A 16332-nucleotide genomic window follows, 5' to 3' on the forward strand; every position below is an offset into this window, starting at 1 on the left:
TTTCACATGAAAAGTTTTCAACAATTTCAACAAAAGACTGCTACTAAATAATGAACAAATACTGCTTTAGGAAGGGTGGCTTTTACCATCCCTCAACTGCCACAAACTATATTCAGACTTCCCTAGTGACCTACACCACCAGCTCCACTCTCCTCACAAGCCCAAATTAAACCCATGTGGGATGGTGCATTTTTACCGGATTATACTATTTACTCACACCGGGTGAACTATTCAGCACCCTCTCGTGTCGATCCCATGTTATTACAGTTATACAACAGGTCTAGACAGTTGTATTTTCACCTGCCTTGACAATAACAGGATAATAACAGTTTTCTTTATCTCCACAATTAGACTGATCTCAGCTCTTACATGATCTAGTGCACTGGGCACAGAGTTAGGCTCACAAACACGAGGGTCACTATTATTGCTATTAACCTCTGCTAATAAAGTTTAAAGTCTTATCTTAAAAAAAATAATAAAAAGTGTCCATTGTATTAGGCTTTGGCCCAATAATCTTTATTAAATGATAATATGGAAGGCTTCCATAATTCAAAAAAACATTACAAGGAATGCTTAATCACTGTTACAACCATCTTACATCATATAAAAGTTTACTGAAGTGTGTAAAACTGACAAAAAACATTAAACCTGGACATATAGTGCATTAATACACTGTAATAATGGAAATTAATATCAAAATAGCTCTTAACATTTCACATCACTGGGGTGTACAGAATAATCTAAACCGATTTCCAGTTCCACCTTCTGCATGTACAAGGTCAAAGTTAGCAGCCATTTCACCTCTCATCACACAACTGAGCCTTCACACAGTTCTGCCACACCTGGCACTATAAAATTTGAATAATAAGTATTTATTTTCAAAATTTAATGTGGCTGAACCTAACACATCATAAACTGGAGGTGTTCCTAGAAGGCAATAAGACTCCATGTTTAACAGGACTGCCCTTAAACTGAAAGGCATGGGTAGGAATAGAATATGGTTTCTGTGCTGAAAATCAGTTCTTAGTGCTGGTGGGGAGTAAAAGCATAACACAGATCCAAACTGAACCAGAAACATATCGGCCACACTGTTCTTCTGTTCAAGTAGTCTTATGATTGGCAGGACTTCACAGTAGAGCAGCATCACAAAGATGACTGCTCACAGGCATTAATCAACAAACTTAATTTCTTTAAAGGTGTATTGTTCAATCTGTCCAATTACACATCTCCATTAAAAGGCAGTTTTCAAGTCTCACCTAATGTGAAAGTCTACCAGTGAACATGGCCACATCTTTAGCCTATACATGCACAATACCACAGCAATGTTTTACACATATCATTCTACAGCCCTTGACAGCTCTGTGGCATGAACAGTAACACAATATCTGGGAAATAAACCAAGGCGCTGTAGGTACTGTCCTTAGGACTCTGTTTTGTCCTGATGAAACTGTCTTTTGACTTGCTTATACTGCCATCTGCTGTTACTTCTCAATAAGGGAATCCAGCTGTTCCTGCAGAGAGGCCAGCTGTTGGGATAAAAACAGTAACTGTGTTAGAAGTGGAGGTCACATAAGGTATCTGCGAATTAATCTGGCACGTTTAAGAACCTGTTTTTAATTATAAGCTTAAGTCACTATCACCACTCTGATAACCTTTGTAAGCATTCTCATGAAAACAGAGTAGTCCAACCTGTCTGCAGATTTTTCAAGTTATATTTTAAAGAAGCAACACCTGAAGAGCTGGAAGGTGCTGGAGAATTGGTTCAGTAATGAATGGATTTTGTCATCAAGAGCTCAGCTGGAATGAAAACCCACAGACATGCCGGCCCCTCCAGCACCAGAGCAAGGTGCCCTTGAAGACAGGAGGCCAAGGTGTCCCCCAGCTCCATCAGGTGTTGTTGCACAAGGTTACATGTATTTTATGGAACAACAGATAAGACTGCTTAAGGCGCCTCGTCCTTCACTTTTTAAGATCTGGTCGATTCCACTTCAGTTATGCCCGGAAGCCCGTCTGTAGAACCTGATGACTGCAGGGGATAGAGAACAGGAGTCTCCCCCTGATCTCGGGGAGGCCCCAGCCCCCATACTGTCACCCCTAACCCCCTGCTTCTAAAGTTACAGATCAAGCGAATAATCTAGCGATTTGTTCAATTAAGAGTCATTTTGGTCCTGGGGGGGGATGAAGGGCATTCAGACTTTTATTCAAAACGAATGTAAAGGATGCCCCGCCTAATCGATTCCTACTCAATTCCAGCTCTTGAGAAACTGAAGATTTAATGGCTATAAATGGTTAGAATGGTTAAGTCTTCAAGCCATTAAAGCTCCTTCTTACCTGCTCCAGCTGACGCTCTTCTTGGCGGATTATCTCATTCAGTAAAGTCTGGAAGCGATTCTAAACAACAACAACAACAACAACAACAACAACATCATTAACAGCAGGCAGATTCCATTACTTACAAGACACTGAACGGAGGGGCAGGTGTCTAGAAATACAAAGGCCTCCCAGATATGATGCCTACACGTCTTAATAGTCATCGGCTTCAGAGCGAAATTTTAATTCTAGAAACAGAAAAAATAAACATTTCATGTGCTGTCTTGTGCAGACTTCTACATGAACCCTTCGCATCAGGGAGGTGCTCAATAGTCTAAAACAGTATCTGAATAGCGGTTTTGTTTTCCGTAATCAACTCTCCAAGGTTAGTCCAAGAAAACCTCACAGCACACTATTCGAAAGATTTCTTAGGTGATGCCAAAGATAGTATTTTTCAAAAACACTCCCACGAACTAGTTTCAGTGTGACACAAGCCACATTACACAAAGACGCTGGAAACGTCAGTGGTCCTGTGCACTGTGTCATGTCCATGGACTGTAGCAGTTGCGCATGATGTATGGGGCCTCACCTTCAGGGCCTGGTTCTCCACCTTTCTGATCAGCTCCTCCTGGTGTTTCTTCTTCTCCTGGGTCTCCTGCAGCTTTGCCTTCACACTGTTGATCTGAACCTGGTACTCCATGACTGCAGGAAACAAGAGGATGTGCTTGACAACACACAGCCTACTGCAACACCACGACAGAGTATGTGGAGAAAGAGACCGTGCAATAGAATGAGGGGATATTATCATTAATTACAATTCCTCGCATTTATACAGCACTTGCTATTTTGAAGCATCCCAGAGGAAATACTGGTCCCCCTAAACACTTGCAGCAAAGCCTGGCAAAATGGTCGTAGGAACAGTTTCCTTTAGACAGGATTGCACAAACCACAGGGCGAATTAAAGTAATAACTGGGCCCGACAAGTAAATGTACTTACATCCAGTTAAAAAATGATGAGATGTATTTTGAGTATATTTACTCCTCCTCTTACTAAAATCAGTGTGGCTCTTATAAACGACTTCGGGCTTACATTAGACTTTATATTATATTTATATTTTACATACAAATTTTATATTGTGAAAAAAAATCTTATACTTGCAGACTGCTTTTATAAGCAGCTACTGCATGAATCCAATGACACGACGAAAGGGAGTTAGGTTTCTAGTTTGTCATCCTCGCCGACACGACACACTGCTACTCAAATGGAAAGCATGATTAATACTCCTGTTCCACCCCTTTACTTTAACCAGGGGAGCCCCAGAGGAAAAGCGAGGAGCAGGCCTCCTGTGCACTCAGCTGCCCGCGGGTTTCTGGCCGGGAGCTTCTAGCTCTTCGCTCTGCTTGGGCCTGTGCCAAGCGGGGAGGAGCTGGTACGCCGCTCCGACAGCCCCTCGGGCTAATCTGTTCGATACTCTATTGCCCTCGTGTGGAACAGCGCGTCTCTTGACCTAAAACAATCAAAACTATTTATTTCACAGGGCTTACACGCACTTCAAAGAAAAAAAAAACTCCCTCACGACTATTCACAGCGTGAACTATTCATTCCGTCTGGATGCGGTTTTAGACCCGCCGGCCCACACGGCGCTCTCACCGATCTGGCTGTTGGCGTCGCTCTCGTCCCGCGGGCCGTCGGACTCGTTCAGCTTCTCCCGCAGCTGCCGCTCCAGGTCCTCCTCCGTGTCCATGATGTTCAGGTCCTCGTCCTCGTGCCTGTCGCCCTCGTCCTCCTCCTCCTCGCTGCTGCTGCTGATGTCGTTGAAGATCTCCCGCAGCTCGTCTCTTTGCACTGCAGACACAGACCGGGCCGTTGGCTCGCCGGGTCGACTCGCAGAGCAGCAGACTCGCTGCGGCAAGTCAACACACTTGCAGACTGTTATCCGTTTTTTGAGACCTTCATTTCTGACAGAGCGGAATAAGCTCACCGGAGATAAGAGCAGACTATGACTCTAAGACTCTACAGGGGGCTGTCCATGTATTTTAAACACTATGCCCTCTACACTGTAGGGCTCTGTGCTCTGCTTGAGTCCTCCTTCTCCCAGGCTCTGCACCAACACAGACGATCGCGTTGCCTTGAGTAATTTAAAGAGGCCTGCAGTGGATGTGCCGTACTGTTTTTTTTCTCACCGTGTCTCTGTGCCTTAATCAAGAGTGTCACCGAGCAGCACGTGCGTGTTCCTGGGTGCACCACGGCGCCCCTACCTGAGGAGCCATGGCCAAGCTTGTGCCCCGATGTGCCCGGAGAGGAGTCCAGGTTCGCCAGGGACCCGTGGTTATCGGCCTCCTTGGTCTCGTCCTCTGCAATCACCTCCCACCCTGTGGCCAGCAAGGTCAAAGGAAACGCAGCAGACATCTGCAAAGCTCTGTACCATGGGGCCATTGGGCACCGCCGTGTCATCACAGAATTCTGAGCTGTTTTTGATTAGCTAGGTATGTTACAAAGCCTCCACCACAAAGACAGATTTGTCTTTTTTTTTTACCACACTGGAATTATTCTGAAGGCGCCTTCAGCTGAGATGGGAAACAGCTGAAGACATATGTAAGGAAACTGAAATGCGGCGCTCAAAGAAAAGGATACGGACACTGACAGCTTCGGCGTCTGTACTGAGCAGCCTTTTCACTTCCTTCTCCACGTCTGGAGACTCAATGTACTGTAAAATGAATCATGCCGTGTTAAGATAGTTGAGAACTCACATTAAACAGCCTCTCTGGAAATGTTCAGAGACACAGTACATTTGCCACTAATAGTACCATCTGGAAACGAGCAAGGAAATGCATTAGAGATAATAGAAGACAAAATCATAAGAGCTCAGTACATCTTAAAAGAGATTTATTTGAAGAGAAATTAAAATCTCTTTCTTTCTTGGTTCTATCAGTCGAAACACCCCCTGGTTACCTTATGCATCTTGTGCCAATATAAAACAGGGGGCTTTATTTATATTGCTAGTTATTGGAAGTGGCAATTAAAAGAATTTAGAGACAATGGTCAACATCCAGCTAATGTCAGCATTTGCAGTTCAAGACAGATTCAAAGCAAGAAAGGGGCTGAGGTGTTTACTGTATTGTAGAAGTTCTGAGACGCACTGATCAAAGGAATCGTAAGGTTTACCTTGGTTAATTAAATTCTAGGTAAATCATTAAGAGTCATCAAATGTGCAGGAAAAGAGGATAAAACAGAGTACAGAGAGCTGACCATTCAACATGAATTTCTTGTACAGAGAATCCCTCTATACAGTTTCTCCTGGTGAGTGGATGTATTTACTTCAGGCTCCCATTAAATTTGTATTATCCAGAGTTATAAAGATATAGATTTAACTGTAGGTCATATTCTGTTTGATTAAGAGGACGGGTTTATATCTCTTTTTGGCCTGTTAGACATTATACAGGATTTGAATATCTGGCAGTTCTTTTGGCTGGTCAGGATGAAGGCCTTCGATACACCTTGTTTGTAAATAGAGTAATGTGTACAGTATGTTGCATTTTGTGTTGTGTGTTCTTAGTGTGTTATTGCCATCATTAATACATATTTGTTTATTCCAGTGTGCCTGATTTATTACACTTTTCATAACATCTATACCGGAGAACAAATATCTCAAGAGTCTCTCAATATTTCTACAACATGGATATAGTCTTGACATAGCTTTAAGATTTTGGGGGTATTTTACTTATCAATTATCCCACTATTTCTGATATTTTCTATTTTCATAACCGCCCTATGTGTAACAATATGTTAAACTATATTTATCTCTCAAAACTTGGAAAACAAAAAAGCAGATTAATATTTCTAAAAACTCTCAAAGTATCTTAATACTGGCTCACACAGTAATAAATGTTTTAAAAAACACAAGCGACAACTTAAGAAGGAAAACTTAAAAAGACGAAGATGAACTTTACACATTAAAATTTACCTTTTTCTTAGCAGTTTTCCTGAATCTTCTCTTCCTGGTGTTTTTCAAGGGATGAGTGACTAGACAGTAAAACCAAAGACGACTATTATTGTTCATATGGACACTGCCGTTCACAGTCACTTGAAAATCTTCAGGAAGCTCTGAAAAGGCTCATCGCAATTTACTGTCTCATAGAAAAAAGTAAACACAACCACCTACCTGCATAAACCCACAGAAGAATTACTGCTAACGAAAGAAAAAATACTGCCTTGCTACATCTTAAGTCTCGTATTTGAAACTTAATTTCAAAGTGTTTAAACTCTATTTTGTTACCAGGCTCATAATAATACTGCCTCTGAAAAAACAAGGAACAACACGTTTTAAAGCAACGAGGCAAGCAGGGTGGATACTCACTGCCATGGTTCCATATAAACTTCTTGTCTTTATCTTTATCTTTCTTCTTGTTCTTGGGCTCTGTAGTTCCTGTGGGTTCCTCTAGAGGGGGGTACAGGTCTCCATCCACTGTGCACACCAGCATCTGTGTACATACAATATTCATTGGAACAGCTCAACACAAAGAGCGTCAGCCACTCATAATTGTATAACTAGATAGATAACTAGGAAGGGACTACTTCCCAGGATTTGTGAAAAAAAGCCACAGAAAAATTACAATTAAACAGTGGAGAACAAATAAAATCAATCACACTTAAATCATGGAAAACAGATTTAAAGATCCACAATAACACTGTGCATATAGCCTAATAAAAATGAAATTTAGTTAAAAACTTAATTGCATCAAAGTAAGTGTACATTCTAAAAGTAGACATGAATTTGCACAGTATGCCTTTGAATGTTTCGTTCTTACCTGACAAACATCTGCAGTCTTATAAAAGGTTTTCTTATCCACTGTCTTCAGAGACTCTATAATGCAGGGGAGGTCCACCAGCTTGCAGGCCAGAGGAACGCGATCCACTCTCACGATCCCATGGCGCCCGTCAGCTGCACAGAGGGGTCATTCGTTTTGAGAACATGTGTGAAAGCACACAGCCACAACTGGTGAAGCTGTTGTAACTTCAGGGAAATGCATTCTCTTACACAAACTCAACTGATCATAACTGGGAAAGAAATAGACTTCATAAAATGACCACCATAACATAAGAACAAGTTTTACATTTTCAGGAGCTGGTGTAGGATTCTTTAAGTACATACAGTATGGTGTCTTAACACTTGAAATTGACCTAGATATCAAGTTACCTAACTGTAAGAACAATTAATATAATAAGGACGCCGTAGAGGGACACATGTATTACAACTGTCGTTTCGGTGTTGTTTTTTTTAACCCTTAAATCGGGTCTAGAAAATGGTCGAATATGCCAGATTATTCCGTCTGTAACTCGACCCAGTTTGTTTCTTGCGATCCAGTGAACGATGAAGCCAGTGCAACATCCAGACAGGCGGTTATTAGTGATTAAGTCCCGTAATATCTGAGCAATCGAGGAACTCTTCCAGGGTACGAACCGTGCAGTTCAATGGTGAGTCTGTCTTTCAGATTGACGCTACCAGACTGCACTACTCTCCGAACCGTGGAGGCGTATTCCTACATGAAAAAAAAACAGGAGGACGTTTCAATGAAAACTACATGAGGTCGATTTCGGCATCTCCGATCTCGGAGAGGTTCAGGTTCCGTACCGGGGGCAGCCGCAGTATGAACTGGCTCTCCAGCTCATGAGGCGCGTCGTCTTTGTTTTTGGAGCCTGCCTTTCCCACTGGAGGAGAACAAATCAAGACATCAACAGTTAAGGGCGTCTTTTTGTAATGAAATCGACTTAACTAAGCATCACCATCTAAGCGAAATTTAAATAAATCCGGATATAAATATGTACAGGTAAACGAAGTGCACAGAAAGAAATGCCGAACCTTTTGCTTTGGAAGTCATTTTGATCTTCTTATTCTGCATAAACACTTGCGTTATACGACGTCCTCTGTAAAGAAAATTGATATTTTTATTACGCAGAGAAAGATGCGATTAGGAGATATGAGATATCGTTGTTTATTGTTTGTGCTTCAACTAACATTGATTTTGATGCAAATTTTCAAAAATAGTGCAGGGAATAAAGTAAACTAAAAAACAAACTATATAAACTGCACCACCCTGGCTCCTATTAAAATAATATGTTACATATAGTTAGAGGCAGCAAAATAAAATCATAAATATAATCTACTGTATCCCGCAAGAAATACGTACTGAACTTACCAACACAACTGTACCTCCTCCTCCACAACAACACAACCGGATACTCTCTTGAAAAGACTACCTATAAACAACAAGTCCCGCTCTCCAAAGGGTCCGCCTTGCTCTCGTCGTTTTAATACGGCTCACATTCACTAAGTCAACAGTTCGGTTAAACGCCTTTTGCTTCACGGATTCCGGTGTCTTCAGCGATAATATTACTTAATTAAAATAGAAGAAAGCTCAAAACGGTGCTTCGAGGCAGAAGAGGAGAAAGAAAGGTTCCGGGCAGCCGGAGCTGGGGGACCTGCAGACGGAGAGGACGGGTTGATGGAGGAAGTTGCGGTTTCCCCGGCCTGTGACAGAGCTCTGTATCAGGCGTCTATGGGCACGATTGCAAGGTAAATTCCTGTTTTTTTTCCCTATTACAGAATCGGTTTAATTGAGTTATGTACATCTTCTACAAATAACTTATTGCTTTATGACAAAGCTGTCCCGTGACATCACATAAACGTCTTGGGAAAATTGAATTATAGCTACAGTAAGAACTGAATTAACGGATTGCTTTTTAGAAAAAAAAAACCCTCAACCTCACCCTCAACAAACGAACAGATACTGACTTTGACCTGTTTCAACGACACTGCATTCAATCTCCAGATAGGTTTCAGTAAAACGAAATGTAATACGAAACAGTCATACCTGAGCTGTTGAGTTTTAGATCGAGGCGTCTCTCTCTCTCTTTCTTTTTAAATCTCAGCTCAGCTGTGATTTCTCTCCAGTATCAGACTTTCAACAATCATTTGTCAACAGATGGATATCGATGCTGCGAGCCGAGTGAATTTCTACATCGGCCTCTCCCTGGCCATCTGCTCCAGTGTCTTTATTGGGGGCAGTTTCATTCTGAAGAAGAAGGGGCTCCTCCGGTTGGCCAGTAAGGGGTCAATGCGAGCGGGTACGTGTCCACACTGCGACTGTGTCTTACCTTATCGGGACTCACTGTCCTTGCGTTTACTGTCGACTTTACTGTTAGATCGCATGATTCGTCGTTGTAATCTCTGTGCCTTGTGTAACTTTTGTTTCAGTTTCTCCAGGCTGTTTAATAGAGCCCAGTTTTAAAGTTGTTTTGTTCCGAAAATAACTCAAATACCAATCACATGACTTGAGCAGAGTGTTTTGTTATCCCAAGGCACAGTACACTACTCAGACAACCAGCAAATGTAACTGCTCACACTGTAAAACGCAAACAGCAGTACCTGAATGGGAAGTGAACCATTGATGTGAAACTTAGACTGTTGTGTTTTCACCGTGTATCATTTCTGTCATCTTGTCATTGTCACTTCCTTCTGTGACCTGGTCAGGAAGAGTTACAGCATACGTCGCACCCATTTACATCATATCTTGGGAAAACGTGAGACATTCTTGCATCTCTTTAAAATTTCACATTGTTGATAATATGAAATCTTATTTAATTAGGAAGATGTTCACTTTGCAGTGTGTTTGTGTTTAAATATGGCATATTATTGTTGGAATGGAATGTCTTTTCCCACTTGTGAGTTTCTTCGGTTGATGCTGGAGAACTTGTTTCCCAGTTTTGTTGTTTGTACCTGTCACAGAAAACCAGATTGCGTTGAAAAACTGGTTCAGTCGGTGTATTGGACATGAGCTAAAACAAGTGTTGAAGGAAACATACCTGTACTCCTGCTACTGATGCTGTCAGTGGTGATAAGCTGCAGTTCAGTGGGAGACACTGGGAGATGAAGGCATTTTGTTTTGTCCTTCCCTGTGCAGGCCAAGGAGGACACGCCTACCTCAAGGAGTGGCTGTGGTGGGCAGGACTTATTTCAAGTAAGTCGTGAAGTCTGTGTCCTTTTGGGTTCTACAAGTCCTACAGTTTATTTTCGAGACTCTTCAAAAGCATTCAGGAATGTCATTTCCACTATGATTTACTGTAATAAGAGCTACGGAAAGACGTGTCTGAGCAGCAGAGACTTCTTTCCAAGATCATGCCTTTGTTTTGTTTAAACCAGCGCTTGACCCAGTGGTGGTCTGTGGTGCTTTGACATAACCCGGAGGGATGTCCAGATCAGAACCCTTCTGGCTCTTCGGTTCTCTGCCATTTTCGTCTCTCTTCTCCTCTCACATTGCTCTGTGCTGCGCGTTATGTCCAGATACTCGGGTGTGTTTCATTTTTTTATGAACGGGTCATTACGTTGCAGCCCACCTGTACGTTGTTTTAATCTGGAAATCTTTGAGACACGTGTTCTGCCAGAGACTGGAGGCCCAAACCCTCTGAAAGAAAGTACTGTGATTGAAAACAAAAGAGGAAGTGTGTTCATGGCAGAAGCCATGCTGTGTCCCTGGCGTGGGCCCGGCCGGGGCGTGCCTCCTGACCCGCTCTGCCCTCTTGTGTTGCAGTGGGGGTGGGAGAGGCTGCGAATTTTGCGGCCTACGCTTTTGCGCCGGCCACGCTCGTTACGCCGCTGGGAGCCCTGAGCGTCCTGGTGAGGTGAGTCAGGACACACACACGAGCTCAGTCTGCAAAAGCTGTTTGATTTCTCGGTGTATTTTTTTCACCCGTGTGCCATTTTGATGAAAACAGTGGTTAATCGCTTGGATAAAAAAAAAAAGACTTTTTTCCGAGATTTGTTTCAAGTATGGTCTTGGTACCTTCCATCAAACCATCCTAATAAGGGTCACTTACAACACATCACAAAAAGACCTGTGTTCTTAATAACATACAGATATGCAAGAAAGATTGTTACAGTTCTGACAGGTGCTAGCACTGGCATTTTTACATTTTTGTCCAAGAGCTCCCTCTCACCCTTCCTGTTTCCTCAGCGCTGTGCTGTCCTCCTATTTCCTCAACGAGCGGTTGAATGTTCACGGGAAGATCGGGTGTCTGCTGTGCATCCTGGGCTCCACCGTGATGGTCATCCATGCCCCACAGGAGGAGGAAGTGGACTCCCTGAGCTCCATGGCGGAAAAGCTGAAAGATCCCGGTACGTCACACACCTGCACAGTCTCTCGGGGGTGAATGTGCCCTCCGGAATTCACTGGGCTGAAATTAAGTTTGAAGTTTGTGATTTAAGTGACCGGCAGTGATCAGTGATCACAGCCCTGTCTGGTTGCAAAGTTTTGGCTTGAGCCACAGGAAGACTCCGGCGATGAAAGCTGAAGTGGGACACAAAAAGCTGGATGTTGAAAGCATAACAAGTGTGATCGCTGCCGAGCGAGTGCCTGATTTCTTTCTTTCAGATTATTCACTTTAACAGAACTGCTGTCTTCTGCCTGTTGCAGGTTTCATTGTGTTTGCCGCGTGCGTCGTTGTGAGCAGCCTGGTCCTGATCTTCATCGTGGCCCCGCGCTACGGCCAGAAGAATGTGCTGGTCTACATCTTCATCTGTTCGGCGATCGGCTCCCTCTCCGTGTCCTGTGTGAAGGGGCTGGGGATCGGCGCGAAGGAGCTGTTCGCGGGGAAGCCGGTGCTGAAGGAGCCCCTGTTCTGGGCGCTGCTGGTGTGTCTGGTGGCCTGCATCAGCACGCAGATCAACTACCTGAACAAGGCGCTGGACATCTTCAACACGTCCATCGTCACTCCCATCTACTACGTCTTTTTCACTACCGCGGTCATGGCCTGCTCCGCCATCCTCTTCAAGGAGTGGTTCCAAATGTCCGCGGACGGCATCTTGGGCACGATCAGCGGCTTCCTCACCATCATCGTGGGCATCTTTCTCCTCCACGCCTTCAAGGACGTCAGTTTCACCTGGGACGCCCTCCCACTCTTCCTCCGCAGGGGCCAGAGAGGGGACCCCTGGGGCCAGCCCTATATTCCCGTGCCCAGCCAGGAGGCGGAGACGCCTGGGGGACAGCCTTTGAGGGAGGGAGGCAGTAAGAGGCATTCTCCAGACAGCACAGCCAGGAGGAGCAGCAGCGTCACGGTCACCTAACAGTGGAGTCAGATCCTTTTAACACCCATCTGTTGTTGTTTTATAATAATTTGGGGTCTTGAAGATATTTTTAGAACGGAATCTGGGAAGGATACCGTGCCTTCTAGGAAGTATCCTTCTAAAATATTTTAAAATACAGTACTCATCCAAAAGGAAGCAAAACCCCCTCTCTCTGCAAATGACTACTCTCACAAAAGTCCCTCTTGTTTCACAGGACTTCATACTGCCATCCTTGTTCCTTTTCCTTTCGTTTTTACTCCACACGAATCATCTTTTTTAACTCTTCTCCTTTGCCGCTGGTGTAGGCTCTGGTTGACAGGTCTGCACTATTAAAACTAGTTCTGTTCCCATTCTTTGCAGAACATGTGACACTGAAATGGCAGGATGCATAAAAATGGGGAGAGGACTGACACGTCACACAGCACTGTGCTCATTAGCTCACTGGCTTTTTTAAGTGTCTTTTGTTCTTATTGATCCCAAGGTTTACAGTAGGGTCTATGTAGGTCTAGGAAACTGTAATTGAGAGAATTTAATTTTCTGTGCTGAAGTTAATGCTTAGCTACAAAACACTAACTTTTTTCACTAACTGTCACGTGAATAGGTGCCTTTTTAAATTTATTTTTACCAGTGGTGCAATTAACAACTTGAGGTCAAGGGCGTAATACAGAGCGAGTCTCGGGAGCTATTCCAGAAAGTTGAACACGGTTAATATAGTATTATTCATTTGTGTCAATCATTTCATACATGTTTATATGTTTATACAGTATAAGTAATTAGTATAATTCTGAATTGCACAACTCTCAGTACTTCTGTAGGATTGCCGTAATTCTGGAGAATTCTGTAATTCAATGAACTGCAGTACTGGAGACTAGTAGCCGGGTTATTGTACACGTCTATTCAGGGGTCATGTGTACCACCTCGTGCCTTTCACTGGTGGCAGGGACAGGTTACACGGGTTGATTTTCCACACTGCACAGATTCTTCCACTTTTACTCAGTGTGCAGTTTGTCTGGCTGGAGGCCGGAGGAGATTTCATGGAGAAGTGTAATTACAGTGGCTTTCTGGAGAAGCTGTATGTTTGTTTACATGTGACAGGTGGACTGATCTCCTCCGTTCCCAAATGCTATATATGTGAAAACTACAGTATTAACAATCGTAATGGCTTAGCACACTTGTAATCTTTGGTGTCATAAATCAAATATTTATATTTATTGTTCCTTTCTAAAAAACAATCTTTAATTTTTGATACCTTGTTATTGTAAATAAGAGTTTAGGATTTTAATAAAAACTGAAAGCTGTTTTAACTGCGATTCAGCTATGATTCGTTTTTCTTTATATGTGTTTTGTTAGTTAATTTTATGCAAGAGGTGCCTTAGATTGTTTAGTGGCTAAAAAGCACAATAGAGTCTGTTTTCTCACTCAAATTTACATAGTTCACATCCTAAAAACCTCACTGAATGGCTTAACAAGGAATTCAGCAAGAATGTTACTTAAAAAACTAAAAAAACTGACTTCAAGCAGTACGATTTCAGTTTTCTATATTTGAAATGGAAACAGGGCAAACAATGTCACACTGTAGGTGTATTTTGAGAGCTTCCCGCTGTCGAATGTTCGCACTAAAATTCAATTTAAACACTTTAAAGCTTTGAATGGACTGAGCCACCAACAGTTAACATACTTTTCATCATCGTTTTCATCCATGCACACAATACAACCTTTAGATAACCAGAGGTGGTTTTACCTTTCACTTACATACATTGAACAGGTTTACTCTGCATGTAGTAAACATTTTGGGGATTTCAAATTAAAGGCAACTCCGTAGTCTTACGAAACTGAAATCTTTCACTAATGACTCCTAGAACCCGGGGAGATGAGGGAGGTGTCAGAATCAGCCCTTGGGATAAAACAACATGGCAGGGGGTGCCAGCAGTCCAGGGGCATTTGTACGGTCTTCGCACCCCTGGCCTGCCCCGTCAGTCCCTCGCGGGTGCACCCCCATGTCTGCGGCGCTGTGCTCAGGCCCGGCTCCGTGCCCCCGCGTGGCTCAGTCAGACATGCTCTCCGAGAGGGACACCTTGCCCCTCTGGGTCTGCTCCAGTCTGTTCAGGATAAACTGGCTGGTGTCGATGAAGCGCTCTACACAGTTCACAAAGCACGTCTCTGTTCTGGAGTCCAGCTTCGGCCCCGGCTTATCCATGCACTTGTCCTGTAAATGGGAAATCAAGAAGGAGCATTGAATTCTACACCGCTGCTGTGCACTGAAGGCCCGCATCGCTCGTGACAGCTCAGTGACGGCTCGTGACAAACGTGGCTGAACACCCGGTGCTCTTCCTGGGCTTTCACCCTTGCAGTAAATCGGGAACTGCTGTGTCCACCCTGTGCTTTTCAGCCCGAAGGGTCCCACATGTGGCGGGGGACCCACTTCAGCCATCAGCTGGAGGAGCGAGAACCTGCTGCACCAGCCCGCGAGGAAAATGGAGGAAGACCAGACCGATCACATCCAGAGTGGACCGTCGCCAGGACACTGGGGGGTGAGCACCCTACTTTCGTCCACAGTGCCCTGGGATCTGTAGCGACAGTCTGGCCGCTTACCTGTAGCGCAATACTTTATACGGTGCAGTGTCCCTGGTCACCATACTGCAAAGAACACAACGTAAAGACACACCTGGTCTTCCCTGAAGGTCTCCCGGTATTGAGCAGGCCCGGCCTGTCTGTTTCTGAGATCCTCACACATCAGGCTAAGCAGCAGTAGCAACGTAATAAGATACTAGCATCAGACGTTTTAGGACCAAATCTAAAGCCAGGCTACGTCTAATACAGTTTATGTCTTTTTCTCCACTGGCTGTAAAATGAAAAGTAAAGGGTTAGTTGAACTTCATAGTTAAACTAGCCTCATCTCCGCGGGATATAGGTCCAGTTAAAGCAAACGTGATCACAAGCTTGTCGAAACGACTTTTCGGCTTCAACCGAGTTAATCCGTTCAAGAAAACGGACGAAGAAAATGTTTACAGTCTTTATTTCTTCTCAGAAGGAGAAGGAATACATATATATAACTATGCGTTATTATTTGTGTGTTTATGGATCGTTGTTCATTCATTAGATCTGGTTCTATAAAATCCTAAGAACTCGGAACAAGAGACGTGTATCGACTACTCCGGTTTTTGTTGAACAAAAAATAAACGCCGTGTTTCAATAAGGCACGCGAGCTAAAGTTTCCCTTGCGTAAGGGGACTTTGCATTTTCTTGTAAAAAAACAAAAGGTACAATTATGACATAGTATCGCTCCACATCGACCTACCCAGCACACTTCTGTCATCTGGTGAACTAGCTGCTGAAACCTCTGTTTCTGAGACTCCACTTCAATGAACTGCTGGAGCTGAGGGTCCGCCGTCACTCCTTGTCCTTCCATTTCACACTCGACGGATTCCTCACTTTTAGCTTCTGTTGCGAATTAAAATAAACTGTAATGACCCGCTCACGTCCCAGACGCAAGACGGATAACTTGCCCAGGCGCTCAGCGATCGCGGTTCCTGACCTTCACGTGTGTGCATGAGCAAGCGGGGCCGCTCACAGGAAGCGGAAGGGACGTAGGGGAAGAGTTTGCGGGGAAGCACACGCCTTGGCTGATCTCCTGCTAGTTGCGAGAGTGCACTTCAAGAGAATCGGGATTATTGCCCTTTCTAGGGTCATAGAACATCTCGGAGATGATGCAATGAGCTCTACTTTGTGTAGGTGTTATTTTGGACCCATTCGTGCCTTAACAAAGGCGCTAGTTACCGCATTAAGTGCAATTTTTTCATCAAGCACACAAATACTGTTCGGCCAGTGTGCAGTTCCTCATTGACTAGTAAATATGGTTATTTTTTAAAAGGCTAAGAGGATTCAAAGTTTAAAGTCTTCA

General features: G+C 43.7%; 3 protein-coding genes across 4 annotated transcripts; 1 reads left to right on the forward strand and 2 right to left on the reverse strand.

Moving 5' to 3' along the window:
* Positions 1-489: 489 nt before the first annotated feature.
* taf7 (TAF7 RNA polymerase II, TATA box binding protein (TBP)-associated factor) lies at positions 490-9264 on the reverse strand. 2 transcript variants are annotated; one of them, XM_088597448.1, is made up of 13 exons: positions 9184-9264; positions 8172-8236; positions 7944-8020; positions 7773-7851; positions 7120-7253; positions 6669-6792; positions 6276-6334; positions 4946-5018; positions 4570-4683; positions 3962-4156; positions 2900-3012; positions 2332-2391; positions 490-1526 (listed from the first exon to the last, which is right to left on the reverse strand). In XM_088597448.1, exons 2-13 carry the CDS (start codon positions 8209-8211, stop codon positions 1482-1484), a joined length of 1113 nt encoding a protein of 370 aa, XP_088453574.1. In that variant the 5' UTR covers positions 8212-8236; positions 9184-9264; the 3' UTR covers positions 490-1481. The 2 variants fall into 2 exon arrangements, with proteins under 2 accessions (XP_088453574.1, XP_088453573.1); XM_088597447.1 differs by lacking the exon at positions 9184-9264 and adding an exon at positions 8509-8598.
* On the forward strand, positions 8735-13741 carry LOC148654146 (magnesium transporter NIPA2). The gene is made up of 6 exons (XM_088597450.1): positions 8735-8885; positions 9295-9436; positions 10273-10329; positions 10900-10990; positions 11323-11483; positions 11782-13741. The coding sequence occupies exons 2-6, from the start codon at positions 9295-9297 to the stop codon at positions 12429-12431; spliced, it is 1101 nt and encodes a 366-aa protein (XP_088453576.1). The 5' UTR covers positions 8735-8885; the 3' UTR covers positions 12432-13741.
* Positions 13742-13952: 211 nt separating this feature from the next.
* On the reverse strand, positions 13953-16013 carry timm8a (translocase of inner mitochondrial membrane 8 homolog A (yeast)). Its single transcript, XM_088597452.1, has 2 exons — positions 15730-16013; positions 13953-14637 (listed from the first exon to the last, which is right to left on the reverse strand). The coding sequence occupies exons 1-2, from the start codon at positions 15838-15840 to the stop codon at positions 14476-14478; spliced, it is 273 nt and encodes a 90-aa protein (XP_088453578.1). The 5' UTR covers positions 15841-16013; the 3' UTR covers positions 13953-14475.
* Between the last annotated feature and the right edge of the window lie 319 nt (positions 16014-16332).

This window comes from Lepisosteus platostomus, chromosome 10 (assembly GCF_059453375.1).
Source record: "Lepisosteus platostomus isolate fLepPlt1 chromosome 10, fLepPlt1.hap1, whole genome shotgun sequence".
NCBI lineage: Eukaryota > Metazoa > Chordata > Actinopteri > Semionotiformes > Lepisosteidae > Lepisosteus > Lepisosteus platostomus.

Coding starts and splice junctions, on each gene's coding strand:
- taf7 (XM_088597448.1), bottom strand. CDS start 8,211: ATGCAGAATAAGAAGATCAAAATGACTTCCAAAGCAAAAG. Junction 7,852..7,943: donor TCATACTGCGGCTGCCCCCG/GTACGGAACCTG, acceptor TTTTTCATGTAG/GAATACGCCTCCACGGTTCG. Junction 6,335..6,668: donor GTTTATATGGAACCATGGCA/GTGAGTATCCAC, acceptor TTTACTGTCTAG/TCACTCATCCCTTGAAAAAC.
- LOC148654146 (XM_088597450.1), top strand. CDS start 9,295: ATGGATATCGATGCTGCGAGCCGAGTGAATTTCTACATCGGCCTCTCC. Junction 9,437..10,272: donor TAAGGGGTCAATGCGAGCGG/GTACGTGTCCAC, acceptor TTCCCTGTGCAG/GCCAAGGAGGACACGCCTAC. Junction 11,484..11,781: donor GGAAAAGCTGAAAGATCCCG/GTACGTCACACA, acceptor TGCCTGTTGCAG/GTTTCATTGTGTTTGCCGCG.
- timm8a (XM_088597452.1), bottom strand. CDS start 15,840: ATGGAAGGACAAGGAGTGACGGCGGACCCTCAGCTCCAGCAGTTCATT. Junction 14,638..15,729: donor AGATGACAGAAGTGTGCTGG/GTAGGTCGATGT, acceptor TCCCATTTACAG/GACAAGTGCATGGATAAGCC.